At 61.9% G+C, this 24213-nt stretch overlaps 8 protein-coding genes and 1 pseudogene across 8 annotated transcripts in view; 6 read left to right on the forward strand and 3 right to left on the reverse strand.

Annotated features, from left to right (window-relative positions):
• ACA1_276370 (acetylCoA hydrolase/transferase, putative) overlaps positions 1-682 on the reverse strand; it is a gene marked incomplete at both ends in the record, with an annotated part of 3032 nt that extends 2350 nt beyond the window's left edge. The window contains 3 exons of the mRNA XM_004337387.1: positions 71-161; positions 342-414; positions 589-682. Coding sequence (XP_004337435.1) covers positions 71-161; positions 342-414; positions 589-682 — 258 coding nt within the window. The remainder of the gene's footprint in view (positions 1-70; positions 162-341; positions 415-588) is intronic.
• Positions 683-1462: 780 nt separating this feature from the next.
• ACA1_276380 (Na+ dependent nucleoside transporterlike, putative) lies at positions 1463-4192 on the forward strand (the record flags this gene model as incomplete). The annotated part of the gene is made up of 13 exons (XM_004337388.1): positions 1463-1483; positions 1513-1616; positions 1729-1844; positions 1928-2020; positions 2064-2186; positions 2552-2645; positions 2753-2874; positions 2999-3100; positions 3215-3298; positions 3426-3491; positions 3669-3803; positions 3969-4029; positions 4132-4192. The coding sequence occupies 13 exons, from the start codon at positions 1463-1465 to the stop codon at positions 4190-4192; spliced, it is 1182 nt and encodes a 393-aa protein (XP_004337436.1).
• An 84-nt stretch (positions 4193-4276) lies between these two features.
• Positions 4277-5726, forward strand: ACA1_276390 (uncharacterized protein; the record flags this gene model as incomplete). The annotated part of the gene is made up of 5 exons (XM_004337389.1): positions 4277-4520; positions 4642-4754; positions 4902-4962; positions 5096-5202; positions 5340-5726. 5 exons carry the CDS (start codon positions 4277-4279, stop codon positions 5724-5726), a joined length of 912 nt encoding a protein of 303 aa, XP_004337437.1.
• Positions 5727-6193: 467 nt separating this feature from the next.
• Positions 6194-8410, reverse strand: ACA1_276400 (osialoglycoprotein endopeptidase, putative; the record flags this gene model as incomplete). The annotated part of the gene is made up of 8 exons (XM_004337390.1): positions 6194-6338; positions 6437-6723; positions 6914-6982; positions 7482-7607; positions 7787-7878; positions 8002-8131; positions 8160-8375; positions 8396-8410. The coding sequence occupies 8 exons, from the start codon at positions 8408-8410 to the stop codon at positions 6194-6196; spliced, it is 1080 nt and encodes a 359-aa protein (XP_004337438.1).
• Positions 8411-8825: 415 nt separating this feature from the next.
• On the forward strand, positions 8826-11861 carry ACA1_276410 (Phosphate transporter family protein; the record flags this gene model as incomplete). Its single annotated transcript, XM_004337391.1, has 13 exons — positions 8826-8873; positions 8984-9019; positions 9128-9233; positions 9318-9470; positions 9665-9769; positions 9943-10056; positions 10188-10277; positions 10404-10652; positions 10820-10920; positions 11029-11089; positions 11198-11292; positions 11376-11511; positions 11638-11861. 13 exons carry the CDS (start codon positions 8826-8828, stop codon positions 11859-11861), a joined length of 1518 nt encoding a protein of 505 aa, XP_004337439.1.
• Positions 11862-13149: 1288 nt separating this feature from the next.
• ACA1_276420 (mitochondrial glutamate carrier 1, putative) lies at positions 13150-14647 on the forward strand (the record flags this gene model as incomplete). The annotated part of the gene is made up of 6 exons (XM_004337392.1): positions 13150-13367; positions 13472-13642; positions 13771-13885; positions 13967-14134; positions 14259-14413; positions 14500-14647. The coding sequence occupies 6 exons, from the start codon at positions 13150-13152 to the stop codon at positions 14645-14647; spliced, it is 975 nt and encodes a 324-aa protein (XP_004337440.1).
• Positions 14648-14716: 69 nt separating this feature from the next.
• Positions 14717-17952, forward strand: ACA1_276430 (annotated as a pseudogene).
• A 1037-nt stretch (positions 17953-18989) lies between these two features.
• On the forward strand, positions 18990-22214 carry ACA1_276440 (trafficking protein mon1 subfamily protein; the record flags this gene model as incomplete). The annotated part of the gene is given in 10 exon segments (XM_004337393.1): positions 18990-19589; positions 19709-19851; positions 20250-20331; positions 20513-20636; positions 20767-20914; positions 21044-21117; positions 21220-21316; positions 21496-21787; positions 21908-22012; positions 22029-22214. 10 exon segments carry the CDS (start codon positions 18990-18992, stop codon positions 22212-22214), a joined length of 1851 nt encoding a protein of 616 aa, XP_004337441.1.
• A 94-nt stretch (positions 22215-22308) lies between these two features.
• The window catches only part of ACA1_276450 (Myblike DNA-binding domain containing protein), a gene marked incomplete at both ends in the record, with an annotated part of 2560 nt that continues 655 nt past the window's right edge, over positions 22309-24213 (reverse strand). Inside the window, 3 exons of the mRNA XM_004337394.1 lie at positions 22309-22678; positions 22738-23448; positions 23591-23985. Of these exons, the coding sequence (XP_004337442.1) occupies positions 22309-22678; positions 22738-23448; positions 23591-23985 (1476 nt within the window). The remainder of the gene's footprint in view (positions 22679-22737; positions 23449-23590; positions 23986-24213) is intronic.

A 24213-nucleotide genomic window follows, 5' to 3' on the forward strand; every position in this document is an offset into this window, starting at 1 on the left:
CGTGGCGGCCATCCGTGTATGGGTGGATGGATTGAGGGAGGGAGGGAGGGAGGAGGCCACAGACACATACCTCGATGTGCATGTGGCACACCTCGACGTCCCGCAGCTCGGGTGCCCGGCGCGTCATGGCGTGGATGAGGGCCTGAGGAGCCGCTGCCACACTACACACACACGACACGACACAAATAACGCGCCTGTTGGTGACGCTCCACCTCCACGACCTCCACGAGCCGCCGGCGGCACGCTTCTCTCCCTCCACCAGTCCCACCGCCGCCGCCGCGGTAGTGGGTGCTTGTGGTGGTGGTGGTGGCTGCTGCTGTGATGGCTGGCTGGTGGGTTACCTGTGGACGAAAACTCGGTCGCCCGTCTTGATCACCTTCACAGCGTCGTCTGCACTCAACATTTGGGGCCGCCCTGCACCAGCAGCCACGACAGGAACCCCCCCCGTCACGTGTGAGTTACGCACACGCAGAAATAAGAATAATGGGGGGGGGCGGTAAATGAGGCCAGCACACAGGTTTGGAAGATAAGGGTGGCTGCTGGTGGTGGGGTGGGGGAGGGGCAGTGCGGAAGAAAAGTTGCTCCTACCTTGGTAGGCCCTCCGACCAAAGGCTGAGGCCCGGCCAGCACTGGCCGCGCTCAACACGGTGGTGCGGGCGCTCATCTGTTGAAGTCTCTTCATCTTCGTGGCCCTGGTGGTATGGTGCTGGTGGGGAGTGGTTTGCAAAGTGAGAGGCGGACGGAGAAGGTGCAGTTTTGACGCGGCCTATCTGGCGCTTCGGGAAGTTCATCGCCGGAAACAGGCCCGATAGGCGCGTCGGGAACGGTCACGGAAATATGGCCTACTTTCGGAGGAAGTGGTTGGACAGGAACCCAAGAAGAAAGGAAAATGGGCAATGAAAAGGCGCAAAAGAAAGAAAGAAAAAGCAAACCACACGGGAGGCGTGCAATGGCCCGGCGACAGCAGGGCGGCGACGCTGAGTGTACGGGCCTTCTTCACGCGGCGCACGGGGAGGGACACCAACGGCTGCCGGCAGCCGTAGTAGTACCGGCCTACCTGGTACCTGGCGGCCACAGACGGGGCGCTGCAGAGGGAGGGGACCTCGAGGCGGGGACGCAGCAGCCACCGCTACACCACCACCGCCAAGAAGGAGGAGGAGGAGGAGAAGGGGACACCTGGGGTGCTGCAGAGGGGGAGCTCGAGGCGGGGACGCAGCAGCACCGGTGGTGGTGGTGGTGGTGCCCCAGGGTGGCTCGACAGCACGCACTCGTGCTGCGGTGGGGCGTGGCGTCTGTGGCCGCCCTCGTGGGTGTGGCCCTGCTCCTGTTCCTTGTCCTGCAGGTATTACCACCACCCACCCACCACCAGCCACCACCACGGGAGGAAGAGAGGGGGAGAAGAGGAGAAGAGAAGTGGCGGTGCCGCGGTGGCAAAACTCTTTGGCGTTCCTCCACACTGCACATGATTGGACTGATGGCCGGTGTGCGGCGGCGGCGGTGGCGGTGGCGCAGAATCTGCAGCGAGGGGCGTCCTTGGCTGGCGTGGTGGCCTTCGTCGGTGTGGCCACACTTGCCTCCAACAACAGGCCTGCCATTCCCTGGCCCACAGTCGCCTGGTACGCGCTCCTCTTCTCGTGCCTGCACACGCGCGCGTGGTCGGTTCTCATGCCGCGGCTGTGTGTCGTGTGTGTGTCGTGTGTGTGTGTCGCGTGTCGTGTGTGTCGGCAGGGGACTAGGGCTGCAGCTGGGGCTGGGCGCGGTGATCCTCTACACGGAGGTCGGCTACCTGGCGTTCCAATGGCTGGGTGACGGGGCCGCCCACTTCCTCGCCTACTCGGACGTCGGTGCGTTAGCCCACGGTTTTCTCTGCTGTGCAACTGCTCTGTGCCGGGTGCTCGTGGTTGACGAGGCGCGTGCGGGACCGCAGGTGCCGAGTTTGTGTTTGGGGCACACTTCACCGACCACTACATCGCCTTCAAAGTGTTGCCGACCATCATCTTCTTCTCCTCATTCATCTCCGGTACGGACGGGCCTCTATCCTCCTCGCGCTGCTGCTGCTGAAGTGAAGTGGGGTGTGGTGGAGCGATCATTTAATCCTCGTGGGTCAGTGATGTACCACTTGGGTGTGGTGCAGGTGCTGGTCAAGGGCGTGGCATGGGTGATGGTGAAGACCCTCGACACTTCCGGTACTTGGTCTCCCATCGCCTATTGCCCGTCTCTCCCCACCCCCCATATCCCACCCACGCGACTCACCCGAAGGAGGCCTCCCGGCGCATTGGACACCACCGCCGCCAGGGGCCGAATCGCTTTCGTGTTCGGCCAACATTTTCGTGGGGCAGACCGAGGCTCCCCTCGTGATCAAGCCTTTCATCGCCCTCCTCACCATGTCGGAATGCACGTTCCCTGGCTTGGCCTCGTCATCGCTCCTTCTTGGCTGTCGTCTGACACCACACACGACACACACACGACACACACACACACACGACACACACACGACACACGACACACATACGACACACACACCACACGACGCATACACCGCCTCCGGCAGTGCATTCGGTCATGGCGTCGGGCTTTGCGACAGTCGCCGGTGGCGTCATGGTGGCCTACATGTCCTTCGGCATCAGCCCCGTGCACCTCATCAGGTGACGCGTGATCTCCCCCTCCCCTGGTGATGGCTGCTGGAAGCTGCTGCTGCAGCAGGGTGGAGATCCTCCGAGAAAAAAACCAACCGGCACCCCCCCTCTCACAGTGCTTCGGTCATGTCCGCACCGGCCGCGTTGGCCATGTCCAAGATCCTCTACCCCGAGACCGAAACGCCTGTCACCCAGGGCACAGTCAAGGTCACCTTCGCCGACTCACACGAAGTCAATGGTGCCCCCTCACTCCACTCCCCCTCATCCAGCCCCACTTCGGTGGTTGGTTGGTTTTTGTTGCCGGTTGCTTGACTGAGCTCGGTCATCTTCGTTCTTCTTCTTCTTCTTCTTCTTGAGTCCAGTGATCGGTGCAGCCGCGGCCGGCGCCCTGAGCGGCGGGAGGCTGGCGTGCAATGTGCTGTGCATTCTCGTCGCCTTTCTCGCCCTCATCGCTCTCGTCAATGGTATATCTCTCTCTCTCTTTCTATATATTCTATATATCTATCTACCACGGCATCTGGAGCATCATCATCATCCTCCGCTCCTCCCCTCTTTACCAACCCTCTTTCTCCGGACAGGGCTATTGGGGGCCATCGGGCTCCTCCTTCACGTGCCCCATCTCAGCGTGGAGTGGGTCTTGGGCTGGCTGATGGCACCTGTCGGTACGCCAGATCTTATCCCTTACCCCCCCCCCGGTGGCTACATTGCCTGCGCACGCACTTCTCAGGGCTCGTGTGCTGACACGTGTAACGACGTTGTAATGATGTGTCGCGTGTTGCTCTGCGCTAGCCTGGCTCCTGGGAGTCCCGTGGGGGGACTGCGTAGCGGTGGGCACCCTGCTGGGCAAGAAAACGGGTACGTACGCCCATACCTACGCGCTTGCACGAGCCCCACAAACTCCAAGCAGCAGCAGCAGCAGCAGCAGCAGCAGCCGAGTGCTTGCGCTCGTGCAAAGGCAGGCGCCTAAGGCGCTACTCGTCCGGCGCACCGGTTGGTGATGATGATCGCGTTTCCTTTGGCCTGCGCCTGCAGTGCTCAACGAGTTTGTGGCCTACCTGGACCTGCGGGAGATGGTGGATCAGCAGGCCATCAGCCAGCGGGCGGAGATCATCGCCACCTACGCCCTCTGCGGCTTCTCCAACTTTTCGTCGATGGGCGTACAGATCGGTACGACGACACGTGCTGACCACACTTGCGACAGCACGTGCGAAACACATGACACGCACACGACACCGCACGCACGCACACGACACACACACACACGACACACGCCCAATACCCACCCTTCCCAGGCATCTTGCGACGCCTGATACACGGCCCTTCTTCATGCAGGCGGCATCGGGGGCATCTGTCCGGAACGGCAGCCAGATCTGGCCCGGCTTGGCCTTCGCGCGTACGCGCCTCCTTGTTGAACGTTTCTTCTCCTCCTCCTTGCTCTGAAATGATGTCCACGCCACTCACCACCGCCGCCACGGTCATCTCACCGTCCACCCAGGCTGCTGGCGGGCTCTCTCGCCTGCTTCCTCACGGCGTGCGTCGCTGGTTTGCTCGTGTGACCGCCACGTGGCGCCCTTGTAAAATAAAATACAATAAATCATTGACAAGCAAACAAAAATAAAGATCCATAAAGGCGGTGAAAGATGATGAGCATTTCGCGTCGGGCTGCGGGGGCCGCACCGTCCGACCTGGAGGTGGCTGCCACAACAGGGGAACAGCAGCAGCAGCTGCGACGGCCAGGTAACCCCGCTGCCGCCTCTTCCTACACGGCTAGTCAGCTGCTGCTGCCTCTCCTCCACAGTCGCAGTCGGCTCTGGGTGGCGGGGGTGGGCCTCACTCTTGTGGTGGTGGTGGGCCTCTACGCCTTCTACTTCGCCTCCTTTGGTAGTTCCCTCCTCCTCCTCCTCCCCCCCTCTCTGTCGGCAGCTGGCTGGGGTTGGTGACCATCGTAGTCGTACGCGCGCGGTGGTGGCTGGTGGTGGCGTGGCATGTGGCATCAACGTTGCAGACCAGCGGGGTACGGTGCTGGAGGTGATGCAGTGCACGCACGACCTATTCGTGGAGCATGGCGTGACCTACTTCCTCGACTACGGCTCCCTCCTGGGCGCCATCCGCCACAAGGTACGTACCACCTTCGCGCCCCTCTTCCTCGTGAGGGCCTCTCTCTCTCTCTCTCGGTTGTATCGTAACATGCCTTAAGGCATGATGTGTGATGGTGATGGTGAAGATGGTGATGATGCTGATGATGGTGATGATGGCGGGCTGCAGGGCTTCATCCCGTGGGACGATACCAACGACATCGACATCGGCGTTCTGGCTTCCGAGACAGGTGCACCTCCTCCTGCTTCCTGCCCCTATCACGGAGTGCCAGCTAGGCTGACCTGCGTACGATGGGCGTGTGTGTGCATGTGTGTGCGTGCGTGTGTCGTGTGTGTGTCGTGTGTGGTGCGTGTCGTGCACAGATCAAATCTACGCGCTCGGCCCCTTGCTCTCGCAGGTGTGCGGGTACCACATGATCCACCGCTCCGACGTTGCCCTCCTCCCCGGTGTGAGCGCCTTTGTCATCAAGGTAACTCCTTTCCCTTCAATCCTCCTTCCTCACATGTCGCCACTGATCCCCTCTCGCCGCCGCTGCGACGTGGCGGCGGGTGGTGGTGGCGGTGGTGGTTGGTGGTGGCTGGTGGGGGCTCACCTTCTATGGCGCAGAGGGGCGCCTTCCGCGTGTTCCACAATCGCGTGACGCCCATCTACGTGGACGTGGCCGACTACGAAGTGAAGCAGACCAGCGGGGAAGGGGGCAAGGAGGAGGAGGAGATCGTCCTCACCGACTCGCATTATCCGGAGCTGGACTTTCACCTGCCGCTCTCTCGCGTGGTGCCCGTGCGCGAGTGCCAGTTCGAAGGCCGCGTGTTCCACTGCCCGCACGACCCCTTTTACGTCCTCACGCAGCAGTTCGGCAGCGATTGGTGCATCCCCAAACAGGACTTCAAGCCCTTCATGGCCGACCGACATTCCGCCGGCGCTGGCGCCTCCCGGCCCTCGTCGTGTGTCACGGCCTGCGCTGCCACTGGCAACTGCACCCTCTACCCTTGACAGCGCCAACCGACCGCCATCGCCACAAGTGTAATTAACCCGGCACGAATCCTCCATTCTCCCAGCTCCCAGACCCTCTTCCCTTGTCTTATGGATCGTAAAGGGTCGACTTGTGGGGGCGCTTGTACGCATGGCCGGGGAAGATCTGAGAGGTCATCAGCGCGTTGGTGCGGTCCAAGGGCCAGCGCGGGTGAAACCTGTGCAGATGACACACCCACCCACCCACCACCACCACACCCACCAAAGAGAGAGCGGCAGTGTGAGCAACACCTCCTCTTTCAACTCCTCTCTAATAGGAGGTGCTGCCGTGGGGGGGGGCAGTGCCTGGCTGTGTGCGGATCATCGAGGAGGCCTCTCCTCAGTCGTTCGGCACCAGCCCAGGCGACCATCACGCCATTGTCTGTGAGGGAGGGAGCGAGATGAACCAACCATTGCCCCACGACGAGTTCCCCCGCTGCGAGCCTCTCTCAGGCAGTAGGGAGTGGGGAGTAGGGAGTGAGGAGCAGTACAGTACCGGTACAAAGGGGGAGCGGCGGGAAGATGGCTGGCACGTGGTACTCACGGGCGAGCTCCTGCAGCATGTGCCTGATGTGCACGTTGCGGGCTGCACCCCTGCGGGGGAGACGGACGGGGGATGATCAGCGCCGCGGGCAGCCCGAGTGCGTGCAGGAGGAGCTACCTTGGAAGGAGGAGAGGGGGGGGTAGCGTACCCGCACACGACCAACGCATTGGGCGGACTGTCGGGGCGGTTGAGCTGGCACCACTGAAGCGCGCGACCCGTTCGATCGCGGAGGTGCCGCACGGCAGCGCGCTGGAAGGATGCCGCGACATCGGCCACGCCCTGCCTGCCCAGCTGCGCGACTCCGCCCATGGAGGCCACCTCGCGCACCACCCGGGTTTTGAGCCCCGAGAACGAAAAGTCGCACGTCTTTTGCTTGGCCAGCGGAACCGGAAACCGGTAGGCCTCGGCGTCCCCACCCCGCGCTACCCGCTCCAGCTACCAACCACACCGCGTTGAGCAGAAGAAGAACGAAGAACGAGGAAGGCCACGCACGCACGCACGCACGCGTATCCCATCGATCAGCATCCACCCACTCACGAGCGAGAGACGTCTGCTGCTGCTGCTGCTGCTTCTTTGTGGAGAAGAAGTGCACTCGTGGGCAGCTGGAGAGCGCTGGCACGCGTACCATTTCCCCGGCCGGTTCGTTCTCTCGCGTCGGCTCAAGTTCGAGCAGGCGAGCCATTTTGTCGTAGGCCTGTCCACGTCGTGGTGGTGTGTTAATATAACGGTGGCCAGCAGCAGCAGCAGCAACAACAACAACAACAACCAGGTGTGTGTGGTGTGTGTGGTGTGGGTGTGGTGTGGGTGTCGTGTGCAGTGGCGGTGTACCTCGCCTACCCGGGGGCAGATCAGCAAAAACGAGTGAGCGCGTGGCGGGCGGGTGTGCAGGGAGAGCAGAACGTGATCATCAGAAGGGCAAGAGGGGAGAGAGAGAGAGATGAGTAGATCTACGAAAGAGCCGCCGCCGCCGCCGCCGCCGGGTGAAGTGGAAGAGGGAGGGGTATATGCGGGAAAGCGAAAAAGGAAGGATCACAGTTACTGACCTAGCGAATCGTCGAGTGTGCCCTGATAATGATGGCGATGATGATGATGATGCATGGGAGCGAGGGTATCAGCGGCACTGAGTGTTGTTGGCGCGCGATGATGGGCGACAACCATCACGCTGGCGAGGGGGAGGAGGAGGTTACACGTACGCCAAGGAGCAGGTATCGGTCGACATCCTGCGCGTAGAGGAGCTGCGTGTGGCCTCCCGACACCAGACACACGAGGAAGGGAAACTCCAGCGTCGGCTCTGCCAAACGTGCCACCAGCGCATGCGCCTGCACCACCACCAGCCACCACCACCAGGGGACAGATCATCATCATCATCATCATCAGCAGCAGCAGCATCAGCACATCAGCACATCAGCACATCAGCACATCAGCACATCAGCACATCAGCACATCAGCATGGGGGATGGGCCATCATCGCGGCGGAAGGAAAAGAGGAAAGGCGCACCTCAAGATGGTTGACGGCGATGAACGGGAGGCCACTCTCGATGGCCAAGTTGCGCGCCGTCTCCAGCCCCACCGACAGGCACACGGCCAGCCCTGGTGGGTGGGTGGATGGTGGTTGGGTGGGTGGTTGGGTGGTTGGATGACCACGACCACGAGTAGTGTGTGTGTGTGGAGGGGGACCACCGCGGTACCCAGGGGAGAGGGGAGGAGACGCACCAGGGCCGGCCGTGACAGCCACGGCACAAAGCCTTTGATTCCGAGCCCTCCGCTCGCTGCCGGCGCTGCTACTGCTGGTGTTGCTGGTGCTGCTGCTGCTGGCGGGCGCGTTGGCGCCCGAGAGTGCACTCTCGGGGGGAGAGGGGAGGGCAGCATACGCCGGCTTGGGCCAGCACGTGGGCGAGGAGGAGAGGGAGAGCGCGCTCGTGCTCGCGGCGCGCGATGTGGGGCACCACGCCGCCGTAGCTTTCGCGGGCGTGGACGGCCAGACTCGAGGAGAGGGCCTCCGCCACCACGCGCCCCGAGGGCGTGACGAGGGCCACCCCAGTGTCGTCGCAGCTGCTCTCTATCCCCAGCACCAGCCCCTCCTCCCCCTCTCCAACAGCAGCAGTACGAGCAGCAGCAGCATGGTGGTGGTGGTGGTGATGATGATGGTGGTGGTGGTGCCCGCTGCCGCAGCTGGTGGAGCCGCTCCAGTTGAGCTGCTGCTGCTGCTGCTGCCAGGTGCTGGTGGTGCTGGTGGTGCTGGCGGTGCATGCAGAGCCAGGAGGGAGCACCGCGGGGAAGCAACGTGCTTTGAACAACGACGAACGCGCCGTGGTGGTGGCGGTCCGGCCTGCTGCGATTCCGCCGCGCCTCATGCCTCTCTCTCGCCAGGTGGTCCCAAAAGCAAAGAAGAAAGAGCGGAAGCTAAAGAGGAAGAAAAGGAAAAAGCAGTTTCTCTTCCTCGAGAGCCGCGGGCGGGCTTTGTCTTGGTGTGTTTGTGCCGTGTCGGAAAACAGCCAAGAGAGGCCAACGCACATCGTCACCGACGTACCGCCAGCATGCTGCTGTGGGTGGCCGTCGTGGGTGGCGTCATCTCCTTTATTCTTGTGCGCCCCTGCCCCCCCCTCCACACCCCTACCGAGAAATAACGAATGCATACATATCTACCCCTATATATGTTCACACACACTACTTGGGCCATGCTCGCGTGCTGCAGGCATGGGCTTTGGGAGCCAACGACGTGGCCAACGCCGTACGTGCAGCTCTTCTTTTCCAACTTTCACTTGTCCGGAAAGAAGCAACGTTTTTGTGGAGGGGGAAGTGTGCTGCTTCTTACCCGTGCACGTGCGTGCGCCGTTAGTTCGGTACCTCGGTGGGGTCCAAGGTGCTGAGCCTGCGCCAGGCGATCGTCATTGCCGCCATCGTGGAGTTCGCCGGAGCTGTCCTGATGGGCAGCCACGTCGTCGGTGCGGCTCCACCAATTGAGCAGCGGACTGAGTCCCGTACAATTGACACGAGCGCTGGGTGGCGGGTGGCGGGTTGACCAACAGACGCGTTGCGGAAGGACATCATCAAGCCGTCGCTCTACGCCGACAATCCCGAGGAGCTGATGGTGGGCATGCTCTCGGCCCTCATTGCCGCAGCCGCATGGCTCGTGCTGGCCACTTTCCTCAACCTGCCCGTCTCGACCACCCACGGCATGGGTGCGCACGCACGCACACGACACACACACCGCACGACACACACAGACCCACACAGACCCACACAGACACACACACAGACACACACAGACACACACACAACACACACAACACACACAACACACACAGTCCCCCCGGGGGCCTGGCGGGTGAGCTGACGCGGGAGGTGGTCACCTCGCTCCACTGTGCGGTGGCAGTCGGCGCCATTGTGGGATTCACGCTGGTGGCCAAGGGGTTCGACGGCGTCGAGTGGTGGCAGATCGGCAAGATCTGCATCTCGTGGGTGACTTCGCCCGTCCTCGGTAGCCGCCTCCTCCTCCCCCTCCCCTTTCCAGTACTGGTCGCCGGTTGTTCGAAGGAGGGTGTTTGGGGTCTTGATGAACGCGAGGCAGACTCACATGCATAGCACCGCCTATATGCATATAACATATGTCATGGCGCATTTGTACATTTGTATGCGCGTGTGCGTGTCCAGCGGGTCTGCTGTCGTTCACCATGTACTTCCTGGTTCGCTTCTTCATCCTGCGGAGAAGCAATTCCCTCACGCTGGGGTTCCGCTTCCTGCCCTTCTTCTACGCCCTCACCCTCGGTACCCGGCGTGCCCACACCTTGAATTCATCTCCAGTCCCCAAGCGGGAATCATCGGCGTGACATGACCTACTACCTCCTTTTCCTCACCTCCTTTCGGTTGTTGCGCGTTCGGGTGCCATACCGTGCCAGGCGCCCTCACATTCTTCATCATCTACAAGGGTTCGCCTGGACTGGGCCTCGACGGATTGGCTCTCTGGTTGATCGCACTCCTGTGCGGCGGTACGGACCGCCTGATTGATCTCCGCCCGCCTGGCGCGACGACTCCTACCTTCTGGTCACACGTGAATCTCTGTGTGCGGGCGTGTGCGCGCGATTCGTGTCTGTGCCGTGTGTGTGCCATACCAGGGGTGGCACTGGCGGCCCTGCTCTTCTGCTTCGTCATCGTCGTGCCCTACCTGCGGGATCGGATCAACCGCTTGTTCGACGAAAGCGGCGAGCGAAGAATCCTGCAGCACACTTCTACCACCACCAGCAGCAGCACGGAAGGTTCATCGGTTTTTGCCTTCGCGAGCCCCTACGCCTACTTCCGGCGTATATGGAACAAACTCCGTCCTGGCCGCGCTGTCGAGGTCAGCGAAGACGTGGATTCCGAGAGTGCGTCTCCCTATGCAAGACTCCTTCCCTCGCCCTCCCCCTCTCCTCGAATTGCTTTCCGGAGGCACTGCTGCTGTCGTGTACCCGGTGGTGCTGTGGGCCAACCCTACGGCGGGCACAACAAGACTCACCGCAGTGTCGGCGGCGGTGGTGGTCGTCTCTCACAGAGAAAGCGCTGAGCGTGGAAGAGACAATCCTGGCCGACGACAGCGAGAAAGAGGGCGATGATGGCCCCGATGCCAACGAGGAGATGTATGCCCACAGCGAGGTAGGAGCCCCCTCCCTGCTGCCTTGCTCTTTGACACCCGACACACGCCATGTGATGAGAGTTCAGCCACAATGACAACTGCTGGGCCATTTCTGTTTCCCCGGCCAGGTATTCGACGAGAGGACCGAAGAGTTGTTCTCCTTCTTGCAGGTGTTGACGGCATGCGTGGGTACGCGCCTCTTTATCGCCACGCTCGCCTGCTCAGCCCGCAGCCCGCATTGAGCCGTCGTTTGTTTTGTTTTGTTTTGTTTTAGTTTGTTTGTAATGGCGTGTGCAGGTGGCTTCGCGCATGGATCAAACGACGTGTCCAATGCAATCGCGCCGTTCGTGGTCATCATCTCCATCTACCGCAGCGAAGACGTTTCGCAGGATGTACGCAAACGAGCCCCCCTCCCTCTCACTGCGATATTCGTGAGCGGTGAGAAGGGTGTGGTGGCTGAACTTTGATCGGACAGGAGGATACGCCGTGGTGGGTGTTGGTGATGGGCGGAGCAGCAATCGTGCTGGGCCTAGCCATGTGGGGCTACCGTGTGATGGCCACCGTGGGCCACAACATGACCAAGCTCACCTCCTCCCGAGGCTTCAACATTGGTACGCCCACTGTTGCAGCCACCGCCGGCATGCATGCATGCACCATCATCATCATTCAATGGAGGTTCTACATGGTTTCTCCGACCGCCTGCCTTACCTCGCCCCCCCCTCCACTCTCCCTCGTAGAGTTTGGTGCTGCGATGACGGTGCTGATTGCGAGCAGGCTCTCCATCCCCATCAGCACCACCCACTGTGTGGTGGGCTCCGTGTTTGCCGTGGGACTGGCCGACGGGATAAAAGCCGTCAACTGGCGACTGTTCATAAATATCGTACTCAGCTGGGTAATCACTCTCCCCATTACGCTTGGGCTTGCCGCTGCCACCTTCGCCCTGCTTGACCTGTTCTACTAAAGTAAATCACTGTTGCAAGGGAACACTTTTGAGCCCACTGCTGACAAAAAAGCAACTCACCTGGAGTTTGGCAATGTCCTCAACCAATGAAGATGGCATAGAGGCCTGTATGAACATGAACTGGATGTGAGAGTAGCATGTGGGCTACTGATTATGGAGTTGATGGAGGGTATGAAAGCAAAAGCAAGGTGCATTTAGAGGTTGTTCTGAGGAGCACTGACACAAAACAAGGTAGAGTCAGATTTTAGTATCACCAACATGTATGTGATAAACAAAGAATTGGAAATGCATAGTCATTGTGTATGTGTATGTGATAAAGTCCAGTTTTACAGTTTTGTTGTCATGTGTGCAATAGAAATTTTAAGATGGGTCAGAGTGAGCACTTGTCATGGAGGTTCAAAAGGTACATCAAGAGGTTTGCCCAGTCAGCCCAACATGCCATACACAGGGCGCTGTGACAAACCTCATGTGTTGTGTGCAATATGCAACACCAACAAATCACTTCCTTCTTTTTCCCCTCCTGAGTGGCTCAGGATCAGGCAGTTCTTTGGTTGGGCTAAGGTGTTGGAAGACCAACCATCTTCATCACAGCTCAGTACAGCCATTGACAAGAAGGCTGTTTAACAACCACCACCAGGGCAAAGTGACGCCCATTCTCCACACTGGCAAGCATGGACTGAACAACTTCATCACCATCCTACAGAACCCACAGGGACACTGTGCTATTGTGCACTCAACCATTGCCACCACCAATAAGCTCCTGAAGGAGCCTGCTTGAGGCCATAGAGAGACTTGTTTCAGTTTACAGACATGATTGGGTCTGGTCAGATTGACATAGCCTTTGCATTCCATCAGGAATCACTGAGAGTAGCCCAGAGTGACAAAGCCCTTGTGCTTGTTGATGGAGCTGTCAGGCTTGACCTTGCATATATGCAGTGTGGTGTGTGGTCTTGGAGACTGCGCACCAGCCTAGGCTGGGCATGCAAGCACTCCTCATCAGCCTCAACCACTCCAGGATGACCTCCAAAAGCTCCACCACCAGTTGCTTCCATGGAATGTTCAGGTATTTAAATCAGGAATGCTGCTCTCACCCAGTGCATTTCCGCACAAATTTGAGCGCACCTGGCCTTCGCCTGCCGAGAGGTGCCTGCCTTGCTCCACGTCATAAACACATAAACACAACATCTTCTCATTAAACCACGACTGGAAGCACATCACAGCGAGCTCCTTACCCCCCCCCCCACCAGAACACTCCTTCCGGTATCATCGGCGCTAACACACGGCCACTATGAGCACTCACAAACAATCGGGCCAGAAGGCGCCCTTCCTCGCTCAGACAAAGGCCGGCGAGGAGGGGCAAGCCAGCAGCCGACAAGCCACACTACCGGGTGAGCGACAGAAGAAGGTGCCATTGGGCGCCAAGTTGGTGGTGGGCGGCATCGCCGGAATGGTGGGTATGACCAGTGTCTTCCCCATCGACCTCGTCAAAACGCGCCTCCAGAACAGGTGTGCGCCTCGCCTACCTTCTCTCCTCCTCTGCGTGATGGTTGCTCTCGCATCCATGGGTTGGCTCACTTGCGTGGGTGAGTGGTTGATGATGACGGATGCAGGTGGTGCGAGAGCGTGTCGGAGTGCGTGCGGCGCATACGGGCGGAGGAGGGCTGGCGCGGTTTCTACCGCGGGCTCGGGGCGTGCCTGTGCGGGGTGGCCCCCGAGAAGGCTGTCAAGCTGGCCGTCAATGAGAAGCTCCGCGAACACCTGGCTGCCCGCGACCACGACCAGTTCGTACCCTCCCCTCCCACCATCGCTTTTCTCGGCAGCCGTGTAGGTGCAGACGAAGTACTTCGTCCCAAGTGGTGGGTGCACGATTTCACCCCGCACGTTTGGTTGTGGTGCCCTACCTTCGCAGAATCACGCTGGCACACGAGATCCTGGCGGGAGCCGGTGCTGGGATGTGCCAGGCCACCGTGTCCAACCCTGCGGAGATCGGTACCACCCGCATCGCGCACCCACCCCGCTCCGGGGTGAGAGGGTGGTGGCTGGCTGGTGGTGATCGTGGGCCTGACCACACCCACATCGCAGTGAAGATCCGGCTGCAGGTGCAGGGCTCCGAGCCGGCCAACGGCACCAAGTCGGCGGTGGGCATCGTGCGGGAGCTGGGGTTCCGAGGTCTGTACAAGGGGCTTCCGGCCACCCTCCTGCGGGACGTGCCCTTTTCGTTCTTGTTCTTCCCCATCTACTCCAACATCCGCCAGGCCTGGCTGCACCAGCGCGTACGCGTGCACCACTTCACCTCCTCCTCCTCCTCCCGCTCCCCAACAGCTGTGTTGTCACTCACTTTGCTGGTGTGCCTGGTTGGTGTTGGTGTTGGTGTTGGTGTTGGTGTTGTTGTTGCAGGGCGACGCGAAGGGCGAGGTGGGTCTGCTGCCGACTCTGGCGGCGGGAGCGGCGGCAGGCGCGGTCGCCGCGGCTGCCGTCACCCCCGCCGACGTGGTGAAGACGCGCTACCAGGTGGAGCACTCCCCCTACACCTCCCTGCACCAATGCGCCAGGTACGCCTACACCTCCCTGGCCGGCGTGTCCACACGTGTGTGCCAAAGGAGTGGGGGGCTGATCAAGGTGCGTACGGTGTCCACAGAGCCGTGTGGCGAGAGGGTGGGCCGCGGACGTTCTTCAAGGGGGCGGTGGAGCGCATGGCCATCCAGGCCCCGCTCTACGGTGTGGCCCTCCTCGCCTTTGAACTGCAGAAGAAGTGGTACCTCGCCCACCACCAGCAGCAGGACTAGGAAAAAGAGGAAAGATCGAGAAAAGATTGTAGCTTTGCTCTTTGTACAAAACAAAGAAAAAGAAAAAGTATGGACTGGTGCGGAGGCGAACCCAAGCACAAGGCGAGGGAGGGCAGCAAGGAGGGGCTGGAAAATGAGCTGCACTACGCCAACCCAGCCTTGGCACAGGGCGCCGACACCTTCCTGCGCCTCGCACAGACCAAAGGAAGAGGCGGGGCGCCGCTGGAGGCCCGCCTGCGCGAGGCCATCGAAGTGAACCTGCGCACCCTGGCCTCCACCTACCCGCCCTCCCCCAGCCAGTACTGCCCCAAGCTCTTGCTTTGTTTCTTTTCTTTTCTTTTCTTTTCTTTTCTTTTCTTTTCTTTTCTTTTCTTTTTGGTCTTTTTCATCTGGGCTCACGCACTGTGGCCGCAGCGGACACGAGGTTTACCACGGTACCATGCTACCGGCACGTGATGGTGTGTGTGGGTGATCATGGAAGAATGACTGGTGCAGCGGACGTCGGCCCTCACCAGGGCAGAGCGGGGTGGGGCTCCTCCACATGCGGCTCTTCCAGGCCGCCACCGACGAAAGCCAGCGCCTGGTCCACCTCGACGCCGCCCTTGCCTACGCCTCGGCCGCTTGGCAAAGGTGCACGCACGCACGCACACGCATGAACACGCACACCCTTGTCCATCTGAGCTGACACGGCAAACATAGGTGTGTGGAGAAGTTGGGCGGCGACGCCGACATCGACGATGACGACGAGGACGAGGACGACGAGGAGGATTCCGGGGCAGATCGAGTAGGGAGCTTCTTGTGCGGACAGGCCGGCGTTATGGCCCTCTCGGCCGTGGTGGCCCACTACCGGCACCAGCCCGACCTGCGGTTCTTGCCCCCCCCCGCAACCCACCCCTTCCCATATATCTAGCTCCTCTTTTCTCCTTCTCGCTCTCCGATGACTGGAATTCCAATCTGCTGGCGCGGCACAGGGACGAGATGGTGGAGCGCCTGCTCATGTGGCACCGCGTCAGCTTGGCCGATCCTGAGTGCGAGCTCCTCTACGGCCGATCCGGTAAACCCCACTCCAACCCTCACTTCATGGAAGAGAACGCAGCTTACTCTCGCGGCGCCTGTGTCGTGTGTCTGTGAACACGACCCCACGATAATGGCAGGCTACGTCTACTGCCTGGTGTTCGTCGCGGCCCACATCCCGGAGCGGCTGCTGCCCGGCCACTTTCGAGAGGTGGCACGCAAGGTGCTCCTCTCCATTGTCGCCGACGGCCGCGTCTACAGCCGCACACGGTACACCCACGCGACAGCACGTGGCGCGCGCGCACACACATGCACACACACACACTCCGGGCCACCATTGGGGGGCGCTCAACGTTCTTTATACCGTACCCATACCTCCTCCTCCTCCTCCTCCTCGGCAGGCGTCACGAGTCGCCGCTCATGTACAAGTGGTACCACTCGGAGTACTTGGGCGCCGCCCACGGCCTTGCCGGCATCCTCCACGCACTTCTCTACTTCCCCGACCTTCTGCCCTCAGTACTTCACAGCACGACACGTGGCACACGCACCACCGCACACTCGCGCGCACGCATGCGTGCACACGCACCACCGCACACGCACAACGCCGTTGTCAGTAACACCAACAACATCACCCTCATTGCCCAACCAACAGGACGACATGGCAGCCGTACGCGGCTCGGCCGACTACCTGCTGGACCTGTTGCGCCGCGAGGGCAACGTACCCATGTGCCGTGCGTGCTCACGACCACACGCACAACCTTTTGTTGGCGCATCACTAACTCTTCGTGGCTCCTACGCAGATGGCGACAAGGGGCGGGTCAACCCGGTGCAGTGGTGTCACGGCGCCCCTGGCGGTACTGCCCTCCCTCTACGCCACCATGTTCCTTTGTGTCTGCACTGACGCGTACGTGCGTGTTCGTTCCACTTCCAGTGGTGGCGCTCTTCTGTCGGCTGCACGAGCTGACACGGGAGAGCAAGTACCTGGCGGGTGCGCGTGCTGCTGCAGACTGCACATGGCGGGAGGGCCTCCTCAAGAAGTCCATCTCCCTGTGCCACGGCGCTGTCGGCAACGCGTACGCTCCTCTGTGTGCGTTGTTTTTTTGTTTTTTTTTGTTTTTTTTTGTTTTTTTTTGCTGTGGTGCCCGCTCGCCTTTTCTCCACCCACGTTGCGCAGTCGTGGGTGGGCTGCTGAACTAATGGATAATTAATTTCCAAAATGCATGGTCTCACAGGTACACTTTCCTGACTTTGCACCGGCACACGCGGGAGGAGGAGTACCTGCTGCGGGCACGCGTGTTTGTGCTGTGGTCCCTCACGTCCCCGCACGTCGCCCACCTCCAGCCCGACTGCCCCTATTCCCTCTTTGGTACGTACCGTCGGCCTGCAAATCGTCTCTCTCTCCCTCTCCAGATTTTTTATATTTATATTTCAATATCTATGTCTATGTGTGTGTATGATTGTGGGTCCCACCTATTGCCCGGCTGGCTTCTGTGGTGGTGCTGACTTTGGGCGGCCGTCGTCTCGTCGACTCTTTGTGACTCACGGGTATCAGAGGGGCTGGCGGGCACCACGTACGCGTACGCGGAGATGCTCGACCCGCAGCACTCGGCGTTCCCCGCCTTCGAGCCACCGCCCGCTCTCCCGCCTGCGCTCGAGGAGACCCGTGGCCCCACCACGACCCGGACGGACAGCTGCAGTTCACAGGTAGGACGAGGACGAGGCTGACGCGACCGAGGAGGTCCTCGTGACGGGATCGACGGCGGTGAGCAGAATGATGTACCGCGTGCCCCACACCACCGGCGACACCTGCGCTCCCCCGCCACGCACCCCCCCCCACACACGAGGTCAGTACTACGTAAAAATGTGGCGCAGCCCCCATTGGCCCAGGCATGCGAGTCCGTAGAGGGGGAGGTGAAGGGAAGGGAAGGCGTGCGCCACCTGGTGCAGGGGCATGGGAAGACGATCATCGAGCTTGGCCCGAAGGAGGAAGACGTCGCCGGGTCGCCCCTCCTCGCGCACGCCCTCGATGGTGGAGACGGCGCCCACGAAGTCTCCGAACACGCCTATCGCCACACAGCCCCGGTACGTACCTATAACCGCCCTTGCACAGCACGGGCACCATTTCGAAAGACATTGGGGGGGGGAACGCAGCACCGCAGCCGACCAGCACGCGTGAGATAGGCCACGTCCACCCTTGGGAGGGTACCGGGATCACAATGTTCGGCTACAAAGTGGCCCACATCGTATCTGTAGCCCGAGAGCCGCGACACGCCAGCGGCAGGAAGACGTGAGAGATGGAAGGAAATGGCGGGCCGGCGGAGGTGTGGTCATGCACCGCTGTATCCACGCGTGGGTGAAGGGCACGTCGGGCGCGGCCGCCATCAGCTTGCGCACGTAGGGCCGCAACAGGGGAGGCGCGTCCGCCACGCCAAAGCGCACAAAGTCGAAGCACCCTGCGCTCATCATCGTGGTCGTGGTGAGATCGACCGCCGCATGCGCGACGGGGCCAAACGGGGGAGAGAGCCAACCAAGAAAACTGGCGCGACGCTGCTGCTGCCAGGCGAGTCCCACCAGGGCGCCTGCGAAGTCGCGCACCTCGTCCTGCGATATTACGCATTCACGACCAGCCAAGGGAGGATTCCTAAATAAAAGTAGTGTGATGGCCAACACAAACGGCACACACAGAGTCGATAGACCACGCGCGCGCGCGCTGATTGCTGCTCGAGGGAGGGAGAGGTGAAGGCGAGGCGCACGTACGGGCGCGTAGTAGGAGCGTAGCAGCACGCACGCGTGCCGGCGGAGCAGGTCCACCACTGCGGGCGCAGGCCGGGCATCGTGCCACGGGGGCAGACCGAGGCCCAGGCCCAGCACGTCGCGCGACCACCACCACCACCACCACCGGGAGGGCCTGGGCACCACCAGCACCACTGGGGCTGCTGCTGCATCGGCGCTCGGCTCTTCGTCGCCGCCATCGTGCTCCCTATCGGGGGTGGTGTGTGGAGGGGTTACACTCGCGTGCCCCCTCGCAATGCACGGGTGGTAGTGCCGGGGAAAAGGCAACGAACCTGGCTGGATCGCTTCGACGCAACAGGAGGAGGAAGATGGCCAAGGCCGCCAACGACGTAGTCACCAGCACGCCAGCGGTGGCGGCCACCATGGCCGCTGGGGCCACCAGGCCGCGTGCCTCCATGCCCCACTTCTCTTTTCACCGGCAACTTTGCTTTTGCTTTTTCTTGACAAATTTCTTTTTCTTCTCCCGAGAGCAGTTGTAACAGTTGTTGCCAACGTGACGTGATCGATCGCTGGAGGCGCCAAAAGAGAGGAGAGCATGAGCGAGGAACCTTACCGGCAGGAGGAGACGTCGCCCTACCTTCTCGGAGGCGGCATGCTCTCTGAGGGGCGGGTGCCCCCCTCTTCCCCTCTCGCGCGCCGAAGCCTTGAGGAATGGAATCGACTGAGCTTCTACGGGGGCAGCACGACGTCGATGGCGTCGGACCTCTTCGCAACGTCGCCCGCCACGGCCTCCGCACTCGCCTACTTCGAACGCACCCCCGACCCTTCGCCGAGGGGTGAGAGTGTAGCGGTAGGCGGAGGAGGAAGCCAACAAGCTGACATCCAATTTACGGACGAAGATTTGGCGCGGATCAAGGCCCTACGCGTCAAGAGCCAGACCGGTGGTGCCTCCTCCCCGCACCACCGCCACCAGCAGCAGAACGGAGCACATGAGCAGCAGCAGCAGCACAAGGAAGCGGAACCAGGAGGAGGACCACGAGGCCGGGGCGGGCTCGAGCAGCAGGAGCACTCCACCAGCCACCACCACCACTATCAGCACGCGTCGCCAAGCCAGCATTCCACAACACACGAGGACGAACCTCCCACGCCACCGTCCGATGCCGCTGACGGCCGACACGCCGATGCTCCCTCCCCGGTACGCGCTCCCTCCCTCTCTTCTTCCCCCATGCCCCGCACACGCACGCGCACACGTGCACGCACGTAGCACGCAGGCGTGCTAACGGGGTGCGGGTGATGGCGTGGGTGCGTGCGCAGCAGGGCGTCGACAGCTTCGATGCCGAATTTGAAGCAACCGCCAGTGGGCGCGAAGAGGAAGAGGACGGAGTGGGGCGGGAGTGGGCGTTACAGAGCAAGCACTTCTTCATCCTCTCCGACGCCGGCAAGCCCATCTACTCCCGGTACGCCCACCGACCAACCGATCGACTGACCTACCTACCCAGCTACCCTCTATCTTCTTCTTCTTCTTCTTCTTCGCACCAAACCGGTCCAGCAGCAGCCGAGCATGGTGGAGAGCGTGCTCGGTTTTGTTGTGAGTTCCTGGAGTTTGAGAGGAGTGGGCTCACTGCTTGGCCGGCGGGTGGTGGTGTTGGGGTGCAGACACGGAGACGAGCAGAAGCTGTGCTCCCTGATGGGTGTCATGCAGGGCATCTTTTCCTTCGTCACCTCCGGCGGCGATGATCTCAGGTACAACCAACGTTGTCACCTGCATAAATGTGTGACCGGTTACCGGCCATCTGGTTCACACGGGTGTGTGTGTGTGGTGTGTGTGTGTGGTGTTGGATGATTCCACGCACAGATCCATGTACGCCGGGGACCACGTGATGGTGTTCATGTCCCGCGGGCCGCTCTACCTCGTGGCCATCGCGAGCTCCGGCGAGGTGCGTTGGTGTTTTGGATCCCCCCCCCGCTTGCATCCTCCTGCGGCGGTCGTGGTGGGCTGGCGTACTTGTACGGTTTGAGGAGGAGGAGGAGGAGGACTAACACCCACTGGTGGGGCTGGCGTGTGTTGGCAACCTTCTCTCTCTCTCTGTCCCTCTCTCCCCCCCCAAATATGTGTAGCCGGCGTCGGTGCTGAAGCGGCAGCTGGAGTGGCTCCACCTCCAGATCATCTCCACCATCACCTCCGGCATCACCAAAATATTCGAGACACGCCCCTGCTTTGACCTTCGCAGCCTGCTGCGCGGTGCTCCTCCCCTCGCCCCCCCCCCGCTTACTCCGCCATTCAATCCGCCACCGGCGGGTGGTGGTGTTGGAGAATGCAGTTGCTAAGCGGCGGGGGAGGGGCTGTTGCGGGGGTGGTGTGCGGTGGCCAGGCAGCACCAAGTTCATCGACAACCTGGTGGCGGGGCTGGACAAGCAGCCCTCCTACCTCATCAACGCCACGCAGTGTCTGCCCCTCGAACCGGCCATCCGAAGCATGACGGGCACCTACCTCCAGGGCATCAAATCCGAAGACCTTGTGTACCACCACCACCGCCACCACCAGCTACCGCCCCTTCCGACCCTTCTACCCCTCTCACACATGGCTCACATCGCCCGCCCGGTGGTTTTCCTGTGTGTGTGTGTGTGTGTCGAAATATCACGATTTAGATATGCGCTGCTGATCGCGGACGGCAAGCTTGTAAATTTTGTGCAGCCCAAGCGGCATCCCCTCAAACCCGAAGGTACCGCTCCTCGCGCGATGACCGTGGTTGTGCGGGGGCGGGGGGTGGCGAACGGGGGATGAGCGCGCTAACATCCCCTCCTCACTCCTCTTCCATGGTCAGACCTGCAGCTGATCCTCAACTTCCTCGAGTCCTCGGGCACCTTCCGAACAAACGAAACCTGGGTCCCCATCTGCCTTCCCAAGTTCAACGACGGCGGGTACCTTACATACGCCACACACGACACACGACACACACACACACACACACACACACACACACGACACACACACACGACACACACAACGACGACGTGTGTTCCCTCGGAACTGAATTAAGTTATATATATTTATTTTGCGTATCGCCGTGGGTGGGTGGGTGCGTATCGATGATGTGCAGCTACCTCTACGCCTACCTGTGCTACCTGAACGAGAGCACGTGCCTGGTGCTCATCTCGACGGTGCGGAACAGCGAGAAGTTCTACGAGCTGGCCGAGTGGAAGCAGAAGATCGACAAGTCGCTGCGAGCAGCGGGCGCCCTCGAGGCCATCACCAAGTCGGTCTCGCGGGAGAGCTACACGGCCAGCGCCGTGGGCGTGCCCGGCCTCGTCTCCTTCCTCTACCGACACAACGCCCTCCACCAATTCACCGCGCCCTCCCTCGACCCGCCCTACCACACACCCGCCGAACAGGTACTAACCCCCCCCCTCTCTTCTCCTCCCTCGTCGCCACTCCCACGCTCTTCCCACTCCTCCCGACCACTCGCTCACTCCCCAACTCGCGCGTCTGCGTGTCGTGTGTCGTGTGCGCAGGCCAAGATCCTGCGGCGGTACCAGAAGCTGTACGGGAAGGTGCTCGAGCGACCGCCGTGCGGGACGGAGGGTGAGGGGGGGCAAGCCGCCGCTGCCCGAGCACCCGTACACGCTGCGACAGCACTGGGACGCCAACGACCGGGAGAGCAGCCTCGTGTGGGTGACGTCCGACGTGCTCCTCTTCATCCTCTTCGAGCCGTGGGTGGCGCGACCACAGGCCGTCCACGCGGCCAACGACATCCTCAAGTGGGTCAAGTCGCGCGACAGCAACCTATTCGTGCTCCCCGCCGCCACCCAGACCTGGTGATCGGCGGCCCTATATATGTGATGGCGATGGCGATGGCGATGGTGAGGAACGTAGAAACCAGCCTTTTTGCGCTCGCTTGCTCTCTCTCTCTCTCTCAGTCGGAATCCTCCGCGCCGCTCCTCCTCCTGTGCTCCTGGCCGCCGCGGGTCATGATGAAGTCCAGATTGGGCCTCTGGGCCTCCGTCTTGGGCTTGGCGGTCGCCGCTCGGCTGCTGCGGCCCGTCTTCCCGCCGGAGGGGGTCCATTCCTCGATGTCGTCGTCGAGCGAGGTGTTGGTGTCGGGGGCGGACACGCGCCGCCGTGCCGGTGCTGCTGCGGTGCTGCTGCCGGGTGCCGGGTGGTGGTGGGTCGCCTGCTTCTCCCACTCCCTCTCCAGGTTGCGGTACTTGTCCTTCAGGTCGACGGCCGTGCGCCCACCAAAGTCGTAGTGCTCCACGATGTGCTTCCAGTACCCGACCCCGAACCTGTGGCGCGGTCACGTTAGACCCCCTCGGCTCACCATCTCCGCGGGGGGAGGGGGTACTTCTTCACGCCGGCCAGCAGGTTGGCCACCTCGTCTTCGGTCCACCGACGACGGCGCCTTCTGCCGGCACTCGCGGTGGAGGCAGCCGCGGTTGTGGTCCTCGTGGCGGTGCTGCTGCTGCTGCCGGTGGATCGTCGGCGGTGCCAGTGTGGTTTGACCCGGGCGTTGAATCTCACCTCGTCGCCGCCATCGTCGCCATCGTCGTGTTCGTCGGTGAGGAGCTTCCTTCTCTTGGTGAGTCCCTCTGCCTCTGCGCTGCCATCGCTCCGGCGCCGCTTGTCCTTGGCTGCCCCCCGCCGGTCACACTCGCCGCTCCCTGCCGGCCTCTCGTCCTCTTCCTCTTCCTCCTCCCCCTCGTCGTCGTCGTCCTGTTTGTTCGCTTTTTCCTTCTCCCCGATCGGTGGTGCTTCTCGGTCTCCCGAACCGTCGGGCTGCTGTGCGTCCTCCCACTCCTCGATTTCCTCGCCGTTCTTCTGAGGCCCGGACTCCACCACCATCACCTCCTCCTCCTCCTCCTCCTCTTCCTCTTCCTCCTCGTCGTCGTCGTCTTTCCGCGCGTAGGCGGTGCCCGTCGTGGTCGTGACCGTGGCCGTCGTGGTGGTGCAGGGCGTGGGCTGTCGCTCCATCTCGGCCTCCTCCTCCTCCTCCTCCTCCTCATCGCCGCTGCCCGGCCCCGTCGGCGTCAGGTCGATACTCTTTTCATCCTCGGCCCTGCGGTGGTGAGAAGGAAGACCGCACACGCACCACCGCACACGCACACAGGTTGGGGGGGGGGTATGGGGGGGTATGGGGGAGCGAAGATGAGAAGGGGCGTGGGCGTGGGCTGTGTGGGCGTGGTGTTGCAGCGGCGCACCTGGTACCGGGCGGGTGGTGGTAGGCCCCCGAGCGGATGTCGCGGGCCAGCTGGTCGAGGAACGGCGGCGGCAGCTGCGCGTGGAAGGCGCCCATGTAGTCCTCGAACTGGCGGCGGAAGGCGTCGAGCGGACACGCGGCGGCCACCAGGGCCACGGCGGCCTCCCTGCCCCGCTTCCTCGCCCGGAGAGCCTCCTCCGCCGCCTCCGCCTCCTTAATGTCCGCCAGCAGCTGCGCCAGCCGTGCGCGTACGCCCGTGCCGGCCGCCATGCCGTCTCCATTGTCGCCATTGTCGCCATTGTCGCGGCCGGCAGACGCCCACAGGTCGTCGTCCGCCATCGCAGACGAGAAGCCGCCCCAGTCCGGCGGATCTGCGCACAGCGGCCCCACCGCCATCTGCGGATTGGGCGGCGAGAGGGGGAGGGGAAGAAGGTGAGGAGCGCTGACCGAGACGACGACAGAGAGCCATCGGCGATGGCCATCATCATCACCGATGCATGCACGATGGAGGCGGAGAGGGGAGGGGCGTACGTGGAGGCGGGCCAATTCGAGGAGGCGGCGGCCGGCGGGCCGGATGCAAGCGGGAGAGGCGACCACGAGGGCGGCCAAGGCCTGTGAAATGGC

Source organism: Acanthamoeba castellanii (genome assembly GCF_000313135.1).
Source record: "Acanthamoeba castellanii str. Neff unplaced genomic scaffold scf7180000084774, whole genome shotgun sequence".
Classification (NCBI taxonomy): domain Eukaryota; phylum Discosea; order Longamoebia; family Acanthamoebidae; genus Acanthamoeba; species Acanthamoeba castellanii.